General features: G+C 43.2%; 1 protein-coding gene across 1 annotated transcript in view; it reads left to right on the top strand.

Moving 5' to 3' along the window:
- The window catches only part of cacna1ia (calcium voltage-gated channel subunit alpha1 Ia), a 208,435-nt gene that overhangs the window by 49,183 nt on the left and 132,234 nt on the right, over positions 1-27,018 (top strand). Inside the window, exon 2 of the mRNA XM_052139594.1 lies at positions 22,060-22,171. Within this exon, the coding sequence (XP_051995554.1) occupies positions 22,060-22,171 (112 nt within the window). The remainder of the gene's footprint in view (positions 1-22,059; positions 22,172-27,018) is intronic.

Raw genomic sequence — 27,018 nt, 5'->3', positions numbered from 1 at the left:
CAATTTTCACATTATCTCAATCAGGAATATAATGGCTGTTGCCTATAAGTAGCTTTAAATTATGCACAAGATATCACAAGACAATAATCACTCTGCAAGAATACATTTTAAATTAAAGCTGACCCCTTTGTCATAGTAGATTTTCAGAGCATATTTTAGTTTTTCCATCAACATAACACTTTTTACACAAATTTTACATCCATATATGGTTTGAAGTCTGATTAAAATCTATATATTGGGATATTTGGAAATGTGTTTCAATCTAGTGTTTCATTCACTATGTGAAAACTTTTGTCTCTTGCCATTGTGCTGACGCTTAAAAATATTTCACCCAAAAATGAAAAAACGTCCTGGTTACTTTTGTAACCTCTGTTACCTCCTGACGGAGGGAACAAGACGTTGTGTCGATGTAGTGACACTAGGGGTCACTCTTGGGAGCCCGAGACACCTCTGATCTTTGATAAAAGGGTAGTCCGGCATTGTGGCATGAGGGACACAACACACGGGCAGTCTACTGTGTGCCTCGTAGCCAGCGCACCAGGCCGACACGTAACCTCCCCTAACGCTGTTATGAGCATCGAACGGCCCTTCAGGGACAAGCCGACTGCCCAAAAAATAGGGGCAGCCTAGCCCAGTCATGGCCTCTTTTCCTCTTTTATTTTCTCCCCAAAAAAGAGTGAAATTTGATAACCGACTGGGACAACCAGTGTCTACATTGGGGGGTGTCACTCCCAAGGGGAAGACACCGTGGAGACCACACCATACCCAGAGGGGGGTGTATTTTGAGTTGAAATACGTACTTTTCGACATGCCGAGCCTTGTCGAAAGTAAGTCATGTGGAGAAGTCCCATGGTAGGTCCTACCCAATGGGGGAGGAATTTCTACAAACATGGTGACTGGGGCAGAGGGGCCTCTGCCCAAGGTAGACACAGTTTACCAAGAGAGAAACAATTTAGCGGAAGATATACATTGCATGGAGTCACTTATGGGGATCCAACACATGCAGAGAACCTACCCCAGTACAGGGCTTAGTTAACACATGTACTGAGCCGGCAGCAAGTTTCTCCGCAAACTCGTCTGCCACAGGGCTAAGAGTAAGTTATCCAGGGAACACATTTTGTGAACACTACTGGGAGTCAACAGCGCACGTCTTCAGGAGGTGTAAGGCGCTATGCACAAGCGATGCATCTGGCCAACTCTCCCGGACTTACCTGTTCATTCCTGCCAAGACACGGGATGAAATCGGCACAACCTGCCGATTGCAGAACCTCACAAAGGTGTTGGGTGTTGCCCAGCCTGCTGCTCTGCAAATGTCTGTTAGAGAGGTGCCATTGGTCAAGGCCCAGGAGGCTACCACACTCCTTGTAGAATGGGCTCATAGCCTTGCGGGAGGTGGCACATGCTGGGCGTGATATGCCATCACAATAGCGTCAATGACCCAGTGGGAAATCCTCTGCTTGGAGACAGCGCTTCCTTTCCGCTGTCCACCAAAGCAGACAAAGAGCTGCTCAGAGACACTAAAGCTCTGCATGCGATCCAAATAGATGCGTAAAGTGTGCACTAGACACAGCAACGTCAAGGCTGGGTCTGCCTCCTCCTGGGGCAGTACTTGCAGGTTCACCCCCTGATCCCTAAATGGGGTCGTGGGAACCTAGGGCACATAGCCTGGTCGGGGTCTCAAGATCATGTGAGAGTAGCCCGGACCGAACTCCAGTTTCTCCTACTCTCTTGATGGAAGTGAGCGCAGTCAGGAGGGCAGTCTTTAAAGAGAGTGCCTTAAGCTCAGCTGACTCCAAAGGCTCAAAGGGGGCTCCCCATAGACCCTGAAGGACTACAGAGAGGTCCCATGAGGGAATGAGGTGTGTTCTGGAGGGATTCAACCTCCTGGTGCCTCTCAGAAACCTGATAATAAGGTCATGCTTCCCTAAGGACTTATCCACTGTGTCGTAGTATGCCGCTATAGCAGCTACATACACCTTCAAAGTGGAGGGGGACAGCCGCCCCTCCAACCTCTCCTTCAGAAAGAAAAGCACTGATTCGACTGCGCAAATCTGGGGGTCTTCACTTCAGGAAGAACACCGCTTAGCGAACAGACACCATTTGAAGGCATACAGACGCCATTGTAGAGGGAGCCCTAGCCTGGGTGATCGTGTCTACAACGGCAGGTGGGAGGCCACTTAGGTCTTCTACGTCCCATCCAGGAGCCAGAAATGGGATTCCAGAGGTCTGGTTGTGTAGTCCAGGGGGGCAGCTGTGTGCCAGTGCATCTATATCGAGGGGTGCCTTGGTCAGGGCGACCGCACCCAAGGGGGGAAGCCCAGCCAAGGCTTCCACTTCCAACTGGATGAGCCCGCTCTATGATGCATCACATTCGTGGGCACCAAACAATAGTGAGGTTGAACTCACCTTGGGACAAGCCGGCAGACACATCAGAAAGCCTGATCAGGGCAAACGAGCATGCTGGGGAATGGGAGGTCTGTGGGAGAATGCCTGGCAGAGGTGGTCCCATCGATGTCCCCAAATCACCCCGGTGATAGCCGCGATGGCCTCATACCAGTAGGTAGAAGGACCGAGGCGGGGAGCCACTGGGGTGGCTTGCTTTCTTACGAAGGCAAGCTGTGACCGCAACGTTGCCATGGTCATGTTCTCGCAGTGAGGACATTATCCATCCACAAACGATGTCTCTGCGTGAGCAGTGCCCAGTCACGAAAGACAGTGATCGTGGCAGTCAGAAGGTGAGAGATAATAACTGCAACCAGGAATAACACACAAATTGAAAGGCATCTTTAACAAGACGTGTCTTTAAAAAGATGTTTCCTTGTCAAGTCAAGTCAAGTGGTTTTTATTGTCGTTTCAACCATATACAGTTAGTACAGTACACAGCAAAACGAGACAACGTTCCTCCAGGACCATGGTGCTACATAAAAACAACAAAGGACCAACATAGGACCACATGAGACTACACAACGAAATAAAATACCTATATAAACTACCTATATATACCTATATAAAGTGCACGTGCAAACATGTGCAAAAAGTACAGGAGAGTACAACAAATTACTGACAATGAACAGGACAATAGACAGTGCAGCCTGACCAGTACTCAGTAGTGCAAAAGATGACAGTTTCTAAAATGTAAACATAACATACTATGAGATAATGTTCTATGCACATAGCAGTTATTGAGGTAGCAGACAGTTATAAAGTGACAGTAATTAAAGTGCAAATCAGGACACGTGTGTGTCAAACCAGTCTCTGAGTATTGAGGAGTCTGATGGCTTGGGGAAGAAGCTGTTACACAGTCTGGCCGTGAGGGCCTGAATGCTTCGGTACCTCTTGCCAGACGGGAGGAGGGTAAAGAGTTTGTGTGAGGGGTGTGTGGGGTCGTCCACAATGCTGGTTGCTTTGTGGATACAATGTTTTTTGTAAATGTCTTTGATGGAGGGAAGAGAGACCCCAATGATCTTCTCAGCTGTCCTCACTATCCTCTGCAGGGCTTTTGTGGTCCGAAGCGGTGCTAGTCCCAAACCAGGCAGTGATGCAGCTGCTCAGGATGCTCTCAATAGTCCCTCTATAGAATGTAGTGAGGATGGGGGTTGGGAGATGTGCTTTCCTCAGCCTTCGAAGAAAGTAGAGATGCTGCTGGGCTTTCTTGGTGATAGAGCTGGTGTTGAGGGACCAGGTGAGGTTCTCCGCCAGGTGAACACCAAGGAATTTGGTGCTCTTGACGATCTCCACAGAGGAGCCGTCGATGTTCAGCGGAGTGTGTTCACCTTGTGCTCTCCTAAAGTCAACAACCATCTCTTTTGTTTTGTCGACATTCAGGGACAGGTTGTTGCCTCTACACCAGTTCAGTCAGCCGCTGCACCTCCTCTCTGTATGCTGACTCGTTGTTCTTGCTGATGAGACCCACCACGGTCGTGTCATCGGCGAACTTGATGATGTGATTCTAGCTGTGCATTGCTGCACAGTCGTGAGTCAGCAGAGTGAACAGCAGTGGACTGAGCACACAGCCCTGGGGGCCCCAATGCTCAGTGTGGTGGTGGTGGAGATGCTGTTCCCGATCCGGACTGACTGAGGTCTCCCAGTCAGGAAGTCCAGGATCCAGTTGCAGAGGGAGGTGTCCAGGCCCAGCAGGTTCAGCTTTCCAATCAGGTGCTGGGGAATGATTGTGTTGAATGCTGAGCTGAAATCTATGAACAGCATTCGAACGTATGAGTCCTTATTGTCTAGGTGGGTGAGGGCCAGATGGAGGGTTGTGGTGATGGCATCGTCCGTTGAGCGGTTTGAACGATACGCAAACTGCAGTGGGTCTAGTGAGGGGGCAGCTGGGTCTTAATCTGCCTCATGACGAGCCTCTCGAAGCACTTCATGATGATGGGTGTAAGTGCGACGGGACGGTAGTCGTTGAGGCAGGACACTGAAGACTTCTTTGGCATGGGGATGATGGTGGTGGCCTTGAAGCACGTTGGAACAACGGCGCTGCTCAGAGAGATGTTGAAGATGTCAGTAAGAACATCTGCTAGCTGGTCTGCACATCCTCTGAGCACTCTGCCAGGAATGTTGTCTGGTCCAGCAGCCTTCCGTGGGTTGACTCTATGTAGAGTTTTCCTCACATCTGCCGTGGGAAGACAGAGCACCTGGTCGTTGGGAGGAGGGGTGGACTTCCTCGCCATCACGTCGTTCTGCACTTCAAACCGAGCGTAGAAGTCATTCAGCGCATCTGGAAGGGAGGCATCTTTGTCACAGGCAACTGATGTTGTCCTGTAGTTGGTGATGGCCTGGATGCCCTGCCACATGCGCCGCGTGTCACCGCTGTCCTGGAAGTGACTGTGGATTCTCTGGGCGTGCGCGCTTTGCCTCTCTGATTGCCCGTGACAGTTTGGCCCTAGCTGTTCTTAGGGCTGCCTTATCGCCTGCTCTGAAGGCGGAGTCTCGGACCTCAGCAGCGTGTGCACCTCCGCAGTCATCCACGGCTTCTGGTTGGAGCGTGTGGTGATGGTCTTGAGAAAGTGACATCATCAATGCACTTGCTGATGTAGCTGGTCACTGATGCTGTGTATTCCTCCAAGTTGGTAGAATCGCCATATGTTGTAGCCTCCCTGAACATGTGCCAGTCAGTACACTCAAAACAGTCCTGAAGAGCAGAGATGGCTCCTGCTGGCCAGGTTTTCACCTGCTTCTGAAGCGGTTTTGTGCGTCTGACTAGCGGTCTGTATGCTGGAATTAACATAACAGAGATGTGGTCTGAGTAGCCGAGGTGGGGCGGGGCTCCACCGGCACGCGCCTGGGATGTTTGTGTAAACAAGATCAAGCCGTTAGCCCTCTCGTTGCAAAGTCCACATACTGATGGAATTTAGGGAGCACTGTCTTGAGATTTGCATGGTTGAAATCTCCGGCGACAATAAACAGTCCGTCGGGGTGAGCGTTCTGCAGTTCGCTCATAGCCCCATACAGTTCACAGAGCTTCCTTAGCGTTAGCTTGGGGAATGTAAACTCGGTTATGCAAACAGTGGTGAATTCCGTGGTAGATAAAAAGGTCTGCATCTAACAGTCACAAGCTCCAACAGCGATGAACAGTAACTAGAGACTAGCATAGAGTTCTTGCACCATTCGTGTTGATGTAAACACACAAGCCACCACCGCGAGTCTTACCGCGAGAGAGCTGTATTTCTGTCGGCACGAAACGAGGCGAGCCCGTCTAGCTGAATGGCGGCATCCGAACTCTGTCGCTGAGCCACGTCTCCATGAAAACAAAGACGCAGCAGTCTCTAAACTCACGCTACGTAGCCTGCTGGAGTCGGATATAGTCCAGTTTATTGTCCAGGGAGCAAACATTTGAGAGCAGGATAGACGGGAGAGCCGGCCGGCTAGGGTTTGTTTTTAGCCTAGCATGGACCCCGCCCTCTTTCCGTGCTTCCGCTTTCTCCCACACCGCTTACGATGTCCTCTCCCCCGGCCACCGGCATCAGGCGACGCCGAGGGCTGGAGGCCTGGTCTCCGCAGCAAGCCGAGTACGCGTAGCGCCTCCTGCAGGTCATCATGCAGCTTGGTTTTTGCATGAGTCTTATATTTCAGTAGTGTCTGGCGATGGTAGACACGAACACTGGTTGCTCCGATGTCCATGTGTTGCAAAAGTCGGGCTTTTTTAACAAAAATAGCACCATTGTGGATCCGGAGTGGCTGCTGCGTGCTACCGCGCCGCCATCTTGGATTTCAATGTGTGCCGCTCTTTTTGAATATCCTCTTTTAGGGTTCTGCCGAAGCACCCAGGGGCGATCTCTGCAGTGCACCAGTGCAGAGGGGGCAGAAGACGCTGAAATGCACCAATGCAAGCCATGGGAGATTCAGCACAGTGAACATCGACCGCTCGGCCCCAAAGAGAAAATCTGAATGAGCGGTTCGCACTCCAGCTCCTTTATACCCGTATGTTCAGGGGAGTGGCATGCAAATACCACTCACCAATTCCCATTACCCTTTTATCAAAGATCAGAGGTGTCTCTGGCTTCCAAGAGTCGACACAACTTCGAGTGAGTGACAGATAGGGAACTGTCATTATTTACTCACCCTAATGTCACTCTTTTATCTGGCAGAGTCGACAACATCCAACCTCGTTGGCTCTTGCAACATGACTTTATGATCTTTGGGCAAGAGACATGATGAGAACCAATGAAGTTTGATGATACCAAAGTAAACACCAAATTTGATTTCAGCACTTTATTAATTATTTGTCTTGATTTCAGAGGAAATTATTGTGAGCTAATGTTTATGTCGAGGTTGGGTACTTTACTACTGAAGAATGAGTGTGTATTGCTTACCTTATGAAGCAAATACTAAGGGATCATCAATATAATGACTGATTAGGTACCTGTAAATTCTCAGCAGCACCATACTTGTCATACCTATACAGTACAAAAAGATATACATAATATCCTAATGTGTTTGTTTCTACATGGCAAGCAGCAACTAGGTTCAATAGAGTTTTTTGAACATATTAAATTTAAGTTAGGTTAACTCAATTCAAATTCAAGTTTTTGAAATTTCATATAAAATAAAATACATTTATTGTGTGGACCCAATGTCCACAAATTAATAACATTTAACCAACTGATTTTTCTTTAAGTGTGCAGTCCTAAATTCAGATTTGAAAAACAAATCTGAATTGGGTGCAATTATCAGAGACAGAGAGAGAGATGGTCAGAGCTTGGTATTTTTGTGGGATGAAGTAGCTATTGCACTATGCCAAATGTCATGTCTGCAGCCCTGTCTGTGTGTTAGGAAACATTTACAGTCTGTTCTTTCATCATCTGCTAAAACACTACCTTGTTCCTTCAAATCTGTGCTAAGAATGCTTCTGCAGAGCAGGGGCAGTGCATTTGAATCAGAGTTTGTTCTGCAATGTGAGACAAATATTGTGTCTGTCTTAGGGACTTTGTCTTCCCTGTGGGACTCAGAGTCCTGACCTCGTTATTATAGTATCAAGGGATGTGGGATCTCCTAAAATAGCTCCCTTCCTCCTCCTCATCCTCCTCTTGTTCTCGTCACTCACTGTCTCCAACCTTTGAACTGTCAGCAGCCCTCCCCTATCTCTGTTTTCCTTTCTCACTCATTCACACACATCATTACATCACTACACATCATTACCATCTGTTCCGCTCTGTCTTTGAGCACCCGTGTACTCTTGTTCTGACTTTGGTGACCATTTTCTATGTATAAGGGTGTAGTATCCTACAGGACTACTTAAGGAACAAGGATCACTCCTCCACTATTAAAACACTATGAGCAGTCTACAATAATTACCCCTTTTCCTTCCCACCAATTTTGCTTAAGCCTGTCTCACCTCTCTACCCAGACTCCTGCCTGTCTTAATAGCCATTTCCATGATGGTACAGTGTCTCTGGTTTTCCTCACCTCAGGGTGCCAATCAGTGTAAAAATTTTACTTTTTTTAATTAAAGGGATAGTTCACTCAAAAATTTTAAATCTTTAATCATTTACCCATCCCCATGTTCTTCCAACCCTGTTTGACTTGCTTTCTTAAGTGGAATACAAAAGGAGATTTTAGGCAGAATGTTAGCCTCATTCTCAATTTTAATAATAACATATATTTATTTATCTTATAATAGCATATATTGTTCCATAGAAGTGGATGGTGATTGAGGCTTGTTCTTGACAACGCGCCATCTTTCATATTTTACGGGAAGGACAATGAGGCTGTGAGGACAGATGTACTGCCATTTCTATGGGGTTGTACTGCAATTTAAAGTGTTTTTGGATTGTTCCGCTGACAAAACATAAAAGAACATCTTTTCAAGAACAGACAAAAACTCCAGAGAGTTGTGGAAAATCTGATGTGATCTAGGAGCTGTTAACAGCTTTAGAGCAAAGATGCCTATACCGTGAATAAAGTCTATTCCGCCTTCCCTTTTGTGTTCCATTGAATGTTATACAGATTTGAGACAACATGAGAGTGAATAAATATGGACAATTATGGCTGTTGCCAATGGAAGCAAATCAAAAGTAACTGTAAATAATTCATAACACCATAATTGCTCTGCTAGAATATTTGTATTATTTTTATAATTGGCCTGTTTCTATATTAGATTATACAGCTCTCTGCTGTCTACTATGGGAGGATATACAGAACTATTTTCAAACCAAATTCCAAATTATATTTGCAATTGCGTTTTCTACTTGTGGATGCATAAATTGTGACATAATCCAAATGCAATTGCAAATTGCATATTTGCATTTGTATTTTCATTTACATATAAAGTCTGCCAAATTTCTATTTGGTGCTCCCTCCCCAGGCTGTGCACCCAGGGCAAAAGTTTTGCCCCCAGCAGCTCCACCTCCACCTTACCTCTTGTGGGTTCTTTATCTCCAGTACCTGAACTTGTGTTTTGCCTCCTGGGCCATTCAAGTCCATTTGCAAATGCATTTCGTGTGGTAGATAAACTCCCACCCCAAAAACTGATTGACAGGTGTCTCTGTAAGGCATCCGAAATGCAAGTGCTAAGGGAATTGCGATTCTATTTGAAATTTGACATGCTCCATATGGGATGCCGAGCAAGTGAAATAGCAAACGGGGTAATTAATATTGCTTTTTCAATATGACAGGGTCATTACTTGTAAAACATAGGAAATGCAACTGCAAATGGAATTTGCTTTTCCAATTGAAATTTGGCAGACTTTGTAAGTTTGTGTAAATGAAAATGCAAATACTAATATGCAGTTTGCAATTTCATTTGGATTATGTCACGATTCATGCGTCCACATATAGAAAATGCAATTGCAAATACAATTTGTAATTTGGTTTGAAAAATGTCCTGAAAATCCTCCCATAGTGTCTACCATTAAAAATATAGCTTGATGTAATCTCTATTTCAAGTTTTAAAGTTGTTGGTTGTGTAGAATGTTGAATGAAGGGTTGGGGACCTGCAAGCTTTCTCTGTCAGCGACACTTACCTGGAGTTTGGTCCGGCAGACACCTATATCGTCCTAAGACTGCAACCGGGCTATGTGCCCAAGGTTCCTCCAACCCCCTTCAGGGACCAGGTAGTGAACCTGCAAGCGCTGCTCCGAGTAGAGGCAAACCCAGCCTTTTCGTTGCTGTGTCCGGTGAGTGCTTTGCGTACCTATGTGGGCCAAAGGCAGAGCTTTAGATGTTCTGAGCAGGTCTTTGTTTAATTGGTGGACAGCAGGAATGGAACGCTGTCTCCAAACAGAGGCTTTCCCACTGGGTCTTTGACACCATCGCTTTGGCCTATCAGACCCATGCCATGCCCGCCCCCTTGCGGGTTTGAGCATACTCGACAAGAAGTTTGGCATCCTCGTGGGCACTGGCCAACGGCACCTCCCTAGCAGACATCTGCACAGCAGCGGGCTGGGCAACACCCAATACCTTTACCAGATTTTTCAGGGTTGATTCGGTCTCATCCCGTGTTCTCTCAGGTCCGAGCACGTAGAACTCGGGAATGAGAGCGTCAGACCAGGTGTTTTGTTGCACATAGCGCCTTTCCCATCCACTGATGTAATCAGGTGCTCTTTTTTCCACCAAGAGAGTCCACTAGATTTAAGCTCACTGGATGTTCTTCCTCCCTAGCACATTCAGTGGAGGAATTCCCCGACCAGACCCATTATGGGTACTAAAAATGACTCTGTACTGGAATAGGTGCTCCACAGGATGGGCCTTTGTGGACCGATGTGTGTAATAGCGTTAAGATGGCCCAGCCACTTTTACACTATGCGAGAAACATAGAGAGAGAAAAGGCAACGCAACTGCCTGCCCACACCTGCGTGGCGTGATTGAATAGGGTCTCCTAGTGTAGCTTCACTCGACACAATGTTGAAGTAAGCGACAGACAGGGAATGTCTAGGTTACTGTTTTAACCTCCGTTCCCTGATGGAGGGGACAAGACGTTGTGCCCCCCTGGCCACAATGCTGAACCGAGCCACTGCTATGGCCGAAACATTGTTTTTTTGTCCTTTTTGGAGTTTGACAGATCATCATCACTATTCACTGCCATTACAGAAAATGAACCCAGTGAAGACTTTAAAATTTCACATTTTGTGTTTCACGGAAGAAAGTCATATAGGTTTTGAGCTACATTAAGGTGAATGAATAATGACAGAAATTAAATTTCTGAATAAGTAATTTCTTGAATTTCTGATCCTATTACCAATTATTGTCAGCCCCATCTTCATCTTCTTCATCTATATTCACTATATTTTATTGACTTAAATGTAAGCAGCGACTGTCTTAATCAGCTAGCACTTCAGAGCTGCTCTCCAAATGAACTTGTTCCATCACTTATTGCATCATGCTCCCCCTTCTCTCTTCTCTCTCAGTCTCTTAGGGCTATGCTTCATTGCTGGCTCTGATGGCATGTGCATGCATGTGTGTCCTGCATTTTAGGTGCTGTGCTGTTTGCCTGATGTGGTGTGGGACTCAGGGGGCCTGTCTGTAAGTGTCTGTGATTGGCTGTTAATACTCTGAGAGCAGATAACAGCCCCCGGTGAGGCCGACACACCGCTGACCAATAAGATAAGGAAAGCTTTCTCATAGACCATCATTCATGATCTTATTGTTGAGGCATTTTGCACACCTGCATGTCTCTTTGTTTGTGTGGTTTTGCAGAATATGACTGAAGATCCACCTCCTCTTGTTACATTGTCTACCCAGTCCTTCTTTTGCTCATAATAGAGTCTCTCTATCCTATCTGGGAGGGCATGTAAAGCCAGGCCACCACCAAGACATTAAACATCTGGCCCAGTGCCTCTGAGCATACTGCCCAACATTCAATTCCCTCGGCACAATTAGGACACCATGCAAGGGAGACTAGAAACTGCCTGCCAGCTAATCTTCAACATGTTTGCTATAACATTTTAATTTTGGAGACAGCTATATTTCCAGTCCGCTACCAAAAAAAGATGTTTACTAAGAGAAGTCACATTAATTTTGCAACATGCATGATTCACTTTTGGAACAACTACGGTATGTCCCTTCATGGCAAGTCTGCAATCTTGATAATGCCCCCTGGCAGCTATTTTCTATAAGAGATTATAGGATAGGATGAGACAGGTCAATGGTAGACTTATAAATGAAAAAAATCATGACGCTCAACATGGCGGATGTGTAGGAATGGAAGTCATACAGTTAAAAGAGCCAATCACCTTTTTAGAAAATCTATTTTCAACAAGAATGTGCATGCTTATTAGCTGGGCCAGTCTAAAAATCTTAAGGAGCACAATTTACTATACGATTGTTGCAAGATTTTATTGTTGATTTGAAATATGTTATTTCTTCATGATCTTGACCAATTGTTTTGGAGATTTCAGTCTTTGCCCATTCAAGTAGATAGGAGCAGTACTTGTCTCCACCGAAAATAGCTGCCTGGAGGTATTACAAACATGGCTGCCAAGTGACTTGACTTGCCTTAAAGGGATAGTACACACACACAAAAAAAAAATATTTCATCATTTACACAACCTCATGCCATCTCAGGTGTCTATGACTTTCTTTCTGCTGAACACAAACAAATATTTTTGGAAAACTGTCTCAGCAATGTAAGTCTATACAAAGCAAGTGCATGGTAACCAACACTTTAAAGGTCCAAAAAGCAAATAAATGTAGCATAAAAGTAATCCATACAACTCTAGTGGTTAAATCCATAACTTCAAAAGCGAACCACCAAAAACGAAAGAAAAATGTAATGCTTCATCTCTGGGAGAGCAGACATGGCTGCTGAGGCGGAGTCTCTGGCAGAGCGGACATGAATACTGGAGGTGGAGTCTCTGGGAGAGTGGATGTAACCGTTAGGGGCGGAGTCTCTAGGAGAGTGGACAAATTTCTTTATTATCTGCAAACAATGACTGTCGTAAAACTATTGATGTTAATGCTATTATAAGATTGGCTTACAAAGTGAATGTGATCCAAGTTGAGCATTACTGACGTAATTTCCGATGATACAGATGCGAAGATTGACATCTCATTAATCTCATGGATACTGTTATCCCTCTATTTTTTTTTTTAATTCTGAAGCTTCACAACTGTCTGCCTTCTCTCTCTCTCTCTCTCTCTCTCTCTCTCTCACTTCCGGTGTGCGTGTTGGGAGCGAGTGCTGTGTGAGAGACACGTGTGTGAGAGCGTTCTGCTTTTTTCAAGCTGATTTTTCGTTTTTTTCTCGAATTTTCTTATTTATTTATTTATTTACTTATTTATCTATTTATTTATTTTTTTCACATCTTTGAGCACGTTTTTTATTTTTATTTTTATTTTTTTTTTATAGGTTATATATCGCGTGGTGTGTGAGGCAGTATGACGTCTACCCCCACGGGGAGCGTCGCCTCTAACCCTCCGAAATGGTTTCAGGTGTGCCCCGAGGCGAATACCTCTATTGAGGATGTTCTCCTTGCTGTAGGAGCCAAGGTTGGCAATGAAAACATTAGTTCTGCTTCAAGAATGAATAAGGCAGTCGTTGTTTTTTGAAAAATGAATTTCAAGTAAAAACCTAATTGAAAGCGGAATATGGATCAATGAAACGTATGTGCCTATTACACCGTTGTCGGCACCAGCATCGAAAATTGTAATCTCAAATGTTCCCCATTCGTCGGCAATGAGAGTATTATTAAAGAGCTGACTAGATTTGGCAAAATTGCCGGCGCTATAAAAGAGATTCCCTTGGGGTGTAAAAACGCTGCACTGAAACACGTATTATCTTTTAGGAGACACGTTTACATGTTTTTGAGCTCTCCCACTAAAACGCTTGATGTATCGTTTCGGATCTCTCACGGAGAGAGTTCATATATGGTGTACGCTAGTACGGAGACTTTGCGTTGCTTTGAATGCGGGGATATTGGACACAAACGCTTCACCTGCCCACACAAAGCGCGTAATGTTGAAGAGGGAGGCCCAACTGAAACATCTGACAAGCCGCAGGTTGTGATGGAAAGTACACCGCAACAACCTGAAATGGCAGATACTGAACACCGAGGTAAGACCGAATGTTTCGGAAGATGTTATTGATGCTGAGGTTCCAAGTTGTAGTGGGGTTGGTAAGAGTGATGTTTGTGGTGGTCTAGTACAGGAAAATGAGACGCATGAGGGGCAAAGCGAAGAAATGGATGATTTGTCAGAAGCAACTGTAGAGAGTTGTAGAGATGATGAGTCATGTGCTGACCTTGATGTGGCAAATAGTGGAAGTGATCTGTATACAGTTGAGCAGATCAATGCATTTCTGGATGAGACAAAGGGTAAAAGTGTTGAAATTGATAAGTTTTTTCCAGATTTAAATAAATTTGTGTTATCTGTTATAAATGTAAGACAAGATTGCACCCTAGATGAATTATCCCAGCAGAAAAGGTTTCGATTAAAAAATACATAACAACAATTAGGCAAGGAGTAAAACCAGGCAGGGCTGAAATGCCGAGCCGTGAAAGGTAAACTAAAATAAGTGCACGATGGGTATCTATCCTTTTCCTGGTATTCTTCTCACATTTCTGTTTATTTCTGCTTTCCTACACTATTTTATTATGGATGTCCTACGAGTGGGGTCCCTAAATGTAAATGGTCTTAGGGCGAGTAATAAATGGTCATTGTTAAAAGAATGCATAAAGCTAAAAGAAATTAATGTGATGTTTCTACAAGAAACACACAGTGATATAAATAATGAAGTAGATTGGGGTTTGTGGTCTGATGGTCAGTGTTTTCTTAGTCATGGGACAAATTTAAGTGCAGGGGTGGCAATATTGTTTTCTCCCGAATTAAATGTAAATATTTTATCTATTAATGAATTGGAAAAGGGCTGACTTCTTTTAATTAAAGCTAAAATAAAAGATTTGTGTTTTGTCTTTGTTAATATCTATGCACCAAATATTGGTAAGGACAGAATTAAGCTTTTTGAGATGCTAAAAAATACTCTTGTTTCTCTTTCACAAGAAGATTTTTTAATTATAGGTGGAGATTTTAATTGCACCCTTGATTTTGTTATTGATAGGATTGGAGAAGAACCACATCCTCCTTCTGCTAAAGTTTTGAAAGTAATAATCACTCAGTTAGGGCTAGTAGATGTGTGGAGGGAAAAAAATAAAAACGTGAGACAATATAGTTGGATTAAAGTGGCAGTAGATAGAGTCAGTGCGGCACGTCTGGATAGATTTTATTTACATAATAATCAGTGTAATAGAGTGATGGGTGCATATATCACACCCTGTGTTATCTCTGATCATCAGCTCATTTTAGTGAATGTTGTTTTATCAGAAACAAAACCACAATTCTTTCATTGGCGGTTTGATATTAAATTAATTCAAGATGTAAATTTTTATGAGAATTTTAAAATGTTTTGGAATTGTTGGGTTGAAGGAAAAAATGATTATGAAAATCTGCTTCAGTGGTGGGAAATAGGGAAAACGCAGATCAAGCTTTTCTGTCAACAATTTATGGCACATACTTCCTGTAAAATTAAATATAAAATGGCAGAATTGGAGAAAGATATTTTAAAAATTCAAAATAAGTTAATTGATCAAAACGATGTAAATTTACAAGATGATTTTAGACTGAAGAGACAAGAGTTAAGTAATATGTTAAATGAAAAGGTAAAAAGAGCTCTTGTAAAATCACATTTTGTTTCTTTACATGACATGGATGCCCCCACGAAATTCTTTTTAATTTGAATAAGAAGTGTGTTCATACAAACTATATGCATGCATTACGCACACCTGATGGGAATGTTACTTCAGATCCTTTGGAAATGAGGAGACTTGCTGTTGATTTCTATGTGGACTTATATGCTAAAGAGTGCACAGGAAACTTTGACGCAGATGAACTTTTTAACAACTTGCCTGTACTGGATGAAGAAAATGTAAAGAACTTGGACTCTGATCTGACATTTGAGGAAGTTACAAAAGCAGTGAATCAACTTTCATCTGGTCGTGTACCAGGAATCGATGGATTACCAGCAGAATTTTATAAAACTTTTGGGGAATAATCGGAAAAGACTTTTTTAAAGTTGTACAAGAAAGCTATAAAGCTGAGGTTCTACCAAAAAGTTGTCAACGAGCAGTTCTGTCTTTGATCCCGAAGAAGGGAGATCTTTGTCTGCTAAAAAACTGGAGACCAGTAGCGGTCCTATGTTCCGATTATAAAATATTATCAAAGTGTTTGGCAAACAGACTTAAAGGTGTTCTTGATGTATTGGTACAAAAAGACCAAACATATTGTATACCAAAAAGGTCTATTTATGATAATTTGTTTTTAATGAGAGATATCATGGATTATGCTGGAATATATAATGTTGATTTTGGTTTGCTTTCTCTGGATCAGGAGAAAGCTTTTGATCGTGTAGATCATCACTACCTTTTAAGGTTCTTAAGTGTTATGGGTTTGGAGAACATTTTTTATCATGGATAAGAATATTATATACTGATGCTGTAAGCATGGTTAAAATAGGAGGAGGTTTGAGTGTACCAATTCAAATGAAAAGAGGGATAAGGCAAGGGTGCCCTATGTCGGGTCAGTTATATACCTTGGCAATAGAGCCTCTACTTTGTTTATTAAGAAGTAAATTGACGGGTATTCTAGTAAGTAATAAGCCAGAAGCTGAAGCTATTAAACTTTCCGCTTATGCAGACGATATAACTGTTATGGTTAGGAATACGCATGATGTTCAAGTTATAAAGGAAGCTCTTAATATTTATGAAGGAGCATCATCAGCCAAACTTAATTGGCAAAAAACAGAGGCGTTATGGTGTGGTTCTGAAGGAAGCTCTTTACCTGAATTACAAGGAAATGTCAAGTGGGGAAGTCCGGTTTTAAATTTTTAGGAGTATATCTTGGTAAAGATGAATGTAAGATGAAGAATTGGGAGGGGTTAGTAGACGGAGTGCTTGCAACTTTGTCTAAATGGCAATGGCTGCTACCCCAGCTATCCTATAGGGGAAGAGTCCTGATAGCCAACAATCTTATAGCTTCCACCCTTTGGCATAAGTTGATGGTTTTGGATCCTCCAAAACACATAATTGAAGATATTCAAAAGACTCTTGTTAAATTCTTCTGGTCAGGACAACACTGGCTAAAAGCTGCTGTCCTATACCTTCCAATTCATGAGGGAGGACAAGGTTTAATTGACATTCGTTCTAGGATTGCTGTTTTCCGTTTGCAAGTGGCACAGCGTCTTTTATATGGGCAGCATCAGCAGTGGATGGACGTAGCATGTGCTTTGCTGCAAAAAACAGAAGAATGGGGTTGGATAAGCACTGGTTTGTCATGTCCTTTAATGGACTAGCATTGGAAGGATTGGCTGGTTTTTACCAGAGTGTATTGCAAGCTTGGCAGACTCTATCTTTTTCAAGAGAATGGGAAGGATCCAATCAGTGGGTATATGAAGAGCCTTTGTTTTTCAATCCACTTATCTCTGTTGAGTTGCTGAGCTCTGCCACTGTAAGGTCGGCAATGTTGAAAGCAGGAGTCTCCAAAATATGCCATCTACGCAGGGGACTGTGCTGGATATCTGTAGAGGAATTGGCACAAAAGGTGGGCTTCAGGTCTGAACGTTTTATCAAGAGGATGTTGGATGATCTTGAGGAGGCCCTCCCTGTTCCTATAAGGGATTTTATGAAAGTTTCTCCTGCGGTGAACTGTGATGCCAAAGATAATGCCCATTTTCCTGAACTGCATGTTTCCATAAAAAAGAAGACTGGCAGGAGGATGGCAGCAAGTTGCTTTCCATGGATATACCAGAACTAAATATCTTGAGTATTTTGAGCAGACAAACACTTTACAGAGCTTGTGTAAAAACCATAAATTTCCAACATCTTAAGGATGTAAGAGACACTAAATGGTCTATGGTGTTTGAATCAGGCTCTTCCCGAAAGGTAGCTGGCGGTCCCTGTACAAAAGACCCATTGAAAAGAGGGTGGGTGATCTTCAGTGGAGAATTGTGCATGGGATTTTAGCTACAAACAGACACAAAGCACTCCTTAATGACTCAGATGATGAGGGTTGTCCTTTCTGCGGGGTGTCTGAAACTGTTTTTCATCTTTTTATTGAGTGTCCACGTTTAGATCAAATTTTGGGTTTAATTGAAAGCTGGAGTATGCAGCTTTTGGGAAAGTTCAATCAAGAATTGTTTATTTTTGGTCCCAAATATTCAACAAAATATAAATCCAAAGTGGTTTTTTAAACTTCTTGTTCGGTGCAGCAAAGTTGGCTATTTGGTGTACAAGAAGAAATAAAGTAGAAGGGAGGGAAAGTGTGGACACTGTTTTGATGATGAGAGGTTTTATAAAGAAGAGACTAACGATGGAGTTTGCGTATTTTAGCCTCATTAATGATGTTAATTCTTTTTTTCATGTGTGGGGAGTTGATGGTTTTATATGTGAAGCTGATGATCAGGGAGGTTTTGTATTTAATTTATGAGTGTTTTTTTATTTATTTATATTATTTTTTGTTTTTGTTTTTCTATCCCCTTTGTTTTGTGGTAAATATAAACACATGGATGTTTTAATGGTTTTTATTTTTTTTTAAATATAGGTCACTTATGTTTATATTGATCAATTAAAGAAGACCTAAAAGTCAAGTCTCTCTCTCTCTCTCTCTCTCTCTCTCTCTCTCTCTCTCTCTCTCTCATGTGTTTCTGTAAGATTGATTCTGTTCTCCTGTCTCTTTAATGTCATTTAAGTGTTTCTGTGGGCATTTTTTTTAGCCTCTGCGAAAAGCCTGCCTCAGAACCTGATGAGGTATCACCAATAATTTTTTTTTTTTAAAAGGAGCAATTTCCACCAGTAACCATAGCAAGCATTTTGCCGCATGATGCGGGTGCTTGATTTAACCCTATGGGGGTTGCCGTCTCCAATTGAATGATTAAAGCAGGGACAAAAGGTTCTAAGGCTTTTTACAATATTACACACACAAATTGAAAAAGTGGCCAACTCAGTGGCAAATCATTTAGTCTAACAGCACATACTGAAATGTATGTAAATGTTTTCTCTCATGGAAAATTTGGGTGATGTTGAAGAAAAACAAAAGTAAAAAAAAGGCCATGACTATGTGCCATAAGCCTTTTGCTTCCCTGGTGGAGTGCATTTTTGGTAGGTTCTAATTAAGTGAAGAATATAATAATATTGTATATATGTATATATATAAATGAGTGTGTGTGTCTGTGTGTGTTTGTGCATGCGTGTGTGAACGCTGAGCAAGTTTCCTTTTAGATCCAGCACAAAGTAAAATCAGTAGCCCCTTGCCCTGGAGCTAATATAATTCAAACACTGCGGAACACTCCATGAAAACAGGAAATAAAAGACAAGTGTTGGAGATTAGAGGCAAGAGGAAGCCGTAGCACTGAGGGAGAGAGGGAGAAAGAGTCAGACATAGAGAGAAATGTAATAAGTGAAAGAGGAAGTTAAGAAAGGAGGGGCAGACGGTATGTGCAAACAGAAAAAAATAGCCTGCTAAAAGGTTGACCAAGCCAGATGAAAAGGAGTAGAGAGTAAATTGAAAAAGAAATGGTCCATAAAGGTAAAGTGATGAGGCTTGTAGAGATTTAGAGGAGAGAGCTGAAGATGGAACTCCAAAACTGAAAAAAAAGGAGGGTGAAAAACTGTGTTTTACTTATTGATAGTGGTCAAATTTTTGCAAATTATAATTTTGAGCTATGGTATGTAATTCAATGACACTAGCATCACCAAATGGAATCACAATTTCCATAATGCTCTGCCGTTTTTTGTTAATTGGACAAACATATAATCATGCCCCACATTTACACCATTGGTTGACCCAGAATTGGTGTGCTGAATTGAATGGGCCACTCAACAATAGCAGGTGTTAACCTTCTGAGACACAAGCATGACTACTGTGAGCATTTTCCATTTCCTTTTTTGATTTGTATCTAGCAGCACCTAATAAACATGCAAAAAAAAAAAATTATGCCAATGTAAATTGTAAAAATATTATAATACTGTAAAATGGCAGGCAAAACTGCTAAAAATACATAGATATGCCCCTTGAAGGTCTCTGCGTTGTTCTGTCTTTTCTGAGCACTGAAGTAAAGCAATTATTGTTAATAATTTGCACTTTACAAATTCATCCCGTTATCAATTTTATCTGACTCCAGTTTTATATTAATCTGACTCCAATTTTAAGTTGACTTCTAATTTAGATTAAAGCTATAAATTCTTTCTGATTATTCTTTTATTTTAATCATTTAAGTTATTGATTACTCTGAATCCTCTTCTGTTCATTTACCTTTTCATCAGTTTCTAATGAAATTCAAACTGATAGTCTTTAAGTGGCTTCCTCCTGCATTAAAGCTTCAGTTGTGATATAAATGATTCTTAAAATGGGATTCTCCTGCTCGGTTCCTCCAGAGCGTTTTCTCCTATTTTAAAGACCCAGTATTGGTATAAATGATTTCAGAAGAATACAGAATAAATCAAAAAGTAACAATTTATGTGCCAGGTAGGATTTAAAACACAAGTTAAAGAAGTCAATGAACATACCTGGCAGTTGCGAAAACTACATGTAATTGCAAAGCATGGGAAATCTGAATGCAGATTCCAATTATTACAGTTACACACATTGAGGTTTTTGTTTATTTGTTTATTAAAAGGATCCCCATTAGCTGACACCGAGACGACAGCTAGTCTTCCTGGGGTCCAAACAATACATCCAAAAGCCAATAATTACAATCACAATTACTCACAAATATATCATATATAAATACACAAAAACAAAAAATAAATGGGATCATCTGACTACAGAGAACCTTGAGCTCTGGGCCAGCTTTCCTTAAATATCCAGAGAGAATACACATTGTGTACCAAATGGTATTATCCTTTGATCAATGAGAATTTGGGGGTGAAAGGGTTCTTGGCTTCCTGGTGTTAAACCTTCAAGGAGGGGGATAGACCTCCAGAGTTATTCAGTATTTGGCATAGACCTTATAACGTTGTTGTCATTAAGTTTTATAAACCTGGGGACAAAACACTATACCAGACGCACGAGACATTTTAAATGATACCAAACATGTTACACAAATTACATTATTTGTATACATCAGATGTGATCTTTTGTTACATACAGATCTTAGGTGAGTTTGAGGGGAATGGATGAGGAGGAGAGGGGAGAGAATGGGACAGATGTGGAAGGGCAACAACGAAGTGTGATTTTGCAGTCTTCGCTCAGTGGGGTGTGGTGCCTCAGGAAGAGTTGCTAATTGTGAGAAAGTTCATTTGTTGATTTTCTCAAATATCATACATTTGCTCTTTGCCTTTGAATGCAAACACATTGGCTATTATGTGTTGGTTATTCATGTGTTTGAGACGTTACAGATATTACATCAGAAATTAGCATAATTCATTCTGATTCAAAGTAATAGCCAGCATCATCCAATCACTGCCAGCCATGTTAAAATAAAATTCTACATTATAAATTCTGAATCTATGTACTGATTAACATTGTCTCATGTCTGCCAAACATGTTGAGTGGCCCACGAATCATCTGCAGCCTGAAACTGAACTTTTGGTCGGATTTTTAGGAATGAATGCACTTAGCTGCATAGGGAAGTTAAAGGACAGTTTAAAATGCACCTTATTTTCATCCTCTAGTTCAACACCATATAAAGCATCTGAAAGCACGAGGCCTTTTCAGTTTTTGTATGAAAACTTTGATACTCAATGTGATAATTCACAGTAAATATAGGATTTCTGGGGAAGCAATACACTAAAGTACACATTAGTGTACATTTTGTTTAGCAGCATAGCGTTTCGCCATACATTTCTAAAATTTCAGAAATGGCATATTGGATGAAACAAGATACTCTAAACTTTTGACTCAAATGGGTTTCAATGTAAAAACTTAATTAGGTTTCTTACCAGATGTAGTTTTGTTTCTCTCAAAGACAAACTCAGCTGTGATCGGCACCTTGTTGTTTTGTTACACCATGTTGTTCTGTACATCAAAATCCTTTACTGACAGCCAAAAATCTTCTGAACTGAGCAGTTTAAATTAATTTAAACTATATGTTGTGTAAAGTGAAGCCAAAATACAATGTCCAGCAACAGTGTAAAGGCCTGGGTATACTTTTTCTATTTTCCAGATTGGATCACACCTATCAGGACTATCTGTGTGTCGAGAAAATAAGCGCAGACTGTGCTGATGACAAAATTTGCTTCACACATGCTATGCAATTAAGCAACATGGACAACCAAAGTGTACTTTGGCCTTTAAACTTTAAGGTGAAATCAACCTACAAATTCTGATTCTGATTCAAATGGGATACTTTGTGAGCAGCATATTAAGCTGAGATACGAGAGAAAATTTTAACATCAAATAAATTACACATCAGCTTTAAAATTACAGCTAACACAAATGAATAAGATATACTTCTGACATACACTATACAAACATGCGTCCACATTTGTTTGACAAGATATTATGTTTTATAATGATTTGTAAGCACTGAAAGCTTATGAAATAAATTCAAGATCTTTTCAGATTTATTTTGCATTATGCTTTGTGTTCATGTGTCTGATGAAATATGTTGGCCTTAACTTATCCATCCACATGGTTCGAGCGCATCAGCATCATGGTTATCTTGCTGAACTGCGTCACTCTGGGGATGTACCAGCCCTGTGAGAACATCGACTGCACCTCTGAGCGCTGTCAGATTCTGCAGGTCAGTGGACACACAGACACACTTATTGTCTCTTTTTAAACTTATACACATACATTTTGTAAAGTTACACAAATAACTTTTGTTCCCAGAAGGAAATTGGGTACAACACATTAACTATGGGTGAATGCAGAGTGAACCGATTGAATGGGAACGTAATGCAGCAACTACTGTTCCCAGAAGGAGGGAAATGTGGTTCCATACAACACACTGACTATGCAATATCCCATAGTCACTGAGTTGTATTGTGTGGGAACGATCTAATGCCAATCCCAGAATGTAAAGAGCTTTCTCAAAATGCAAATTCTGGTGCAATTTTATTTATTTCAAATCAAATCAATCAATCAAATCAAATCACTTTATTGTCACACTACTGTGTACACAAGTGCAACAGTAGGTGAAAGTCTTGTGTGCATTTCTGAATAACATAGCAGTACCAATTACAATAAACAACATATTTACACAACACAATTTACATAACAAAATGTACACATACTTATACAACACAATATACAATGTACAGTAAACAATACACAATATAGAATACACATACAATAAAAATAAAAAATATGGGTAAGGGTATATAAAAATATATATATATACAGTCAGTCGTTGAATTGGGGAGAATATATTTGACAGTCCAGTGTGTGGTACAAGATGATGATTAATAAAGTGCAGTGCTGATTGTTGATCATGAGAGATCAAGTGTTCAAAAGTCTGATTGCTTAGGGGAAGAAACTCATGTAGTCGGCTGGTGCGGGTCCTGATGCTGCGATACCGCCTGCCTGATGTAGCAGTGAGAGCAGCCCATGACTCGGGTGGTCTCTGATGATCCTCCGAGCTTTTTTCACACACCGCCTGTTATAGATATCCTGGAGGGAGGGAAGCTCACCTCTGATGATGTTTCTGGCAGTTCGCACCACCCTTTGCGGTTGTGGGCGGTGCTATTCAGGATGCTCTCTACAGTGCTGGTGTAGAACAGTGTGAGGATGTGCTGTTCATTCCAAACTTCCTCAGCAATCTCAGGAAGAAGAGGCGCTGGTGAGCATTCTTCACAACCATGTGAGTTCCTCAGTAATGTGGACACCGAGGAACTTGAAACTGCTGACTCTCTCCACCGGTGCTCCATTAATGGTGATGGGGCTGTGTTCTCTGTCTTTCTTCCTGAAGTCCACTACAAGCTCCTTGGTTTTAATTTTTTTGCTAATTGTTAAACTTTCAAACAAAGAAATAGTAATCATAAAATAATATTTTTAAAAATATGTTAAAAGTACTTTGCCATGTTGACCAACATTATCTCAATAATAATCCCTTCTAATTGGACACTTTCACTCACTGAATAAATTAATCATGGCTGACTATGAATTGCGTATTTGAACAATGACATCGCTTACTGAGAACTTTTGTTTTTGCATGATGCTGGATCTACGCCGCTAGGTGACTATAAACATAAATAGATTTTTTACTGAGTGCACCTTTAAGTTTTATTTCAGGTACAGATTCCTGATGCATCCTCCCTCAGGACACAGTCTTCCTTTTCTCTTTCCGTCCTGTTATTATTATCATCCCCCTCGACTCTCTGTGGTTAATGAGCCTATTTCTCTCTCTCTCTGAGAGCTTGACGAAGCAGACAGAACTCCAGGGATTGTGTTGACAGAGGAATGGCCTTTGAATGCTTATAAGACCTTTCAGACTTGTTCATGTGTACTCCTCTTCTTGCAACTACCCATAGAAATTTGCACAGCATCCATTGTCTCAGAAGCCCTGCTGTGTTCATTATCTCACCCCGATCTGACACCTGGGGTCCAGGGAGCCTGTTTAGAGACATCACATAAAAATGTACATGATCATCCTGTTAACAAATCATAATCCCAGACATTTCCAGTTCACCAGGGAGCTCTAATAAACAGCACAAATTAAAGGGATAGTTAAAGACAGTTTGACTTTATTTCTGCTGTGAAACACAAAAGGAGAAATTCCTAACATCGTGTACTAACCTGAAGTGAAGCATTAAAGCGACACATATAAAAGGTGTCTCTTAGAAGTTATAATTTTTTATCCTAATCAGCAACCACCTAGAGGACATTTTGCCAATAGTTAGGTTTCAATTATTACAGTACAGCGTCACACCAGATAGCTCCGCACACTGTGAAATGAAATTGGTCCAAAAGTACATCCTCATAACAGCACATTAAACATTATATATATATAGTGATTGGCTGTGATTGTGCCATGTCATGCAGCATCATTGTGTTCAATGTGAATAGAAATACTGCTTGCCAATGGATCCTTCTCGTTGTTACTACATATGCAATTACAATGCTTTTCCAATGCAATTACAGTATACTGTAGGTAGACTAAAGCTTTCAATTTAAAAAAAGATGCAAAAGCATTATTGAAGTTGTCACGAACCCCGCTCTTCTGCCCCATCCCCGCTTCGTCGCACACACACTCACTCCCTCGACCTCACTCCCTCGCTCCGCCCCCTCGAGCTTTTCACGCTCTTTTTGCTCGCTCGAGCCCTCACGCCCACTTTGCTCCTACTCGCTCACATGCTCGTAGGTTATCTCCCTTCCTCGAGTTTCTCACGCGTTTCCAATCCCCCAGAACATTATGACCACCTGCACTCGCGTCATCTGCACTCCTGCACATTAGTTTCACCTGCACTCGTCTCATCACCTATCATTGTTTACACCTGCACTCGCCCTATATATTTCACAACCCGTTCAGTCTCACTCCTGTTGGTTATTGTATTTAGTTTCCCGTGTCTTTGCCCCCCGCTAGTCTCGTCTAGTTTTGATCTCCTCTTGTCCTCCTCTTAGCTTGCCAGCTCCCCTTGTTCCCCTGTCTTTTGCTCCCACTAGTCCCGTCTACTCTGATCCTGTTTCCCGGCTTCGACCTCCCCACTCTCGTTGACCACTCTCTCCCAGATTTGCCCCTTACTCGACTTTGTTTCCCCGGCTTTTGACCCTACGCTACCCTGACCATTCTCCCTCTGGATTTTCCGTGCTGTACTTTTGTTTGCCTGCAAATAAATGCAGTTTTGATATACATTGTGACTGTCTCATCTTGTGTGTGTGTGTGCGGGTTACAGAATAACCAACCTCACCGTAAACAGTCACAATGTATCACGCAGAGGATTCGCGCAGCTCACTAGAGCGGAGATACACATCACATTCAGCGCGAGGAGCTACTGTTTGGACACTTGACCAAGCGCTCGCGGCCCAGGGGCAGCAGGTATGTGCTATGTCTGATTCATTTCACCCTGTTTCACCTGTGTCTGCCCCTGAGCCCGTTGATGCCCTCCATGCATCCGCGAGCGCCTTATGCTCTCCATCCCCAGAGAGGTTTTATGGCTCTTCTGACGCTAACCAAGGGTTTTTCATGCAAGGCAGCGGTTGTGTAACTCATAACCCCGCCCTTGACATTATGGAGCCAGCAGCCCGACTCTTGGTTTTGCGTCAGGGGAATCAACCCTTGGAGGCTTATGTGGTTGATTTTTGTGCCCTGGCCAACCAGGTGAATTTTGATGAGGTGGCTCTGAAAGACATTTTTCAATTTGGACTGAATGAGCCAGCCTCATCATTCATGCCTGGTGGTCGCTGCTCTCTCAACCTGGCTCAGTTTATTGACCTCGCCCTACTGTACGTGGGTTCCTCGTTTACTGTGGGGGAGGCAGAAACTGAACCAGCGTTCCATACCACGGCCCCCGTCTTGAAGCCTACCACGGCCCCCGTCTTGAAGCCTACCACGGCCCCCGTCTCGAAGCCTACCACGGCCCCCGTCTCGAAGCCTGACACGGCCCTAGCCCCGAAGCCTGACACGGCCCTAGCCCTGAAGCCTGTCACGGCCCCAGTCCCGAAGCCTGTCACGGCCCCAGTCCCGAAGCCTGACACGGCCCCAGTCCCGAAGCCTGACACGGCCTCAGTCCCGAGGCCTGTCACGGCCCCAGTCCCGAGGCCTGTCACGGCCCCAGTCCCGAAGCCGGGCACGGCCATCGAGCCAGTGCCCATGCCTGCCACGGCCAGAGAGTCAGCGCCCATGCCCGCCATGGCCAACGAGCCAGCGCCCATGCCCGCCACGGCCAACGAGCCAGCGCCCATGCCCGCCACGGCCAACGAGCCAGCGCCCATGCCCGCCACGGCCGGTGAGCCAGCGCCCATGCCCGCCACGGCCGGCGAGCCAACGCCCATGTCCGCCACGGTCGGCGAGCCAGCGCCTGTAGCCTCGACCGTCCCCATGGCCACGTCCCCTGTTGGCCGAAGACGTAAGAGAAGGAAGAGGGCCCCTTCTCCCCAGTCTCATCTTGTGCTCAAGACCGCAGAGGTTCCCTCAGAGTCTTCCACGGCTCTGCCGGGTTCTGCTCCGCCCCCAGAGTCTTCCACGGCTCTGCCGGGTTCTGCTCTGCCCCCAGAGTCTTCCACAGCTCTGCCGGGTTCTGCTCCGCCCCCAGAGTCTTCCACGGCTCTGCCGGGTTCTGCTCCACCCCCAGAGTCTTCCACGGCTCTGCCGGGTTCTGCTCCTCCCCCAGAGTCTTCCACGGCTCTGCCGGGTTCTGCTCTGCCCCCAGAGTCTTCCACGGCTCTGTCAGCCTCTGCTTGCCCCTCAGAGCCCTCACAGCCTCCGCCTCCCAGGGCTCTTCCTCTCAAGCCTCCCAGGGCTCCTCCCCCCCTCAAGCCTCTCAGGGCTTCCCCTCTTGAGTCTTTCAGGGCTCCTCCTCCCCTTGAGCCTCTCAGGGCTCCGTCCCTCGAGTCTTTCATGGCTCCACCCCTCAAGCCTCTCACGGCTTCGCCTCTCGAGTCTCTCAGGGCTCCTCCTCCCCTCGAGCCTCTCAGGGCTCCGTCCCTCGA

This window comes from Xyrauchen texanus, chromosome 12 (genome assembly GCF_025860055.1).
Source record: "Xyrauchen texanus isolate HMW12.3.18 chromosome 12, RBS_HiC_50CHRs, whole genome shotgun sequence".
Lineage (NCBI taxonomy): Eukaryota > Metazoa > Chordata > Actinopteri > Cypriniformes > Catostomidae > Xyrauchen > Xyrauchen texanus.
This window is presented reverse-complemented; position numbering and strand designations above follow the sequence as displayed.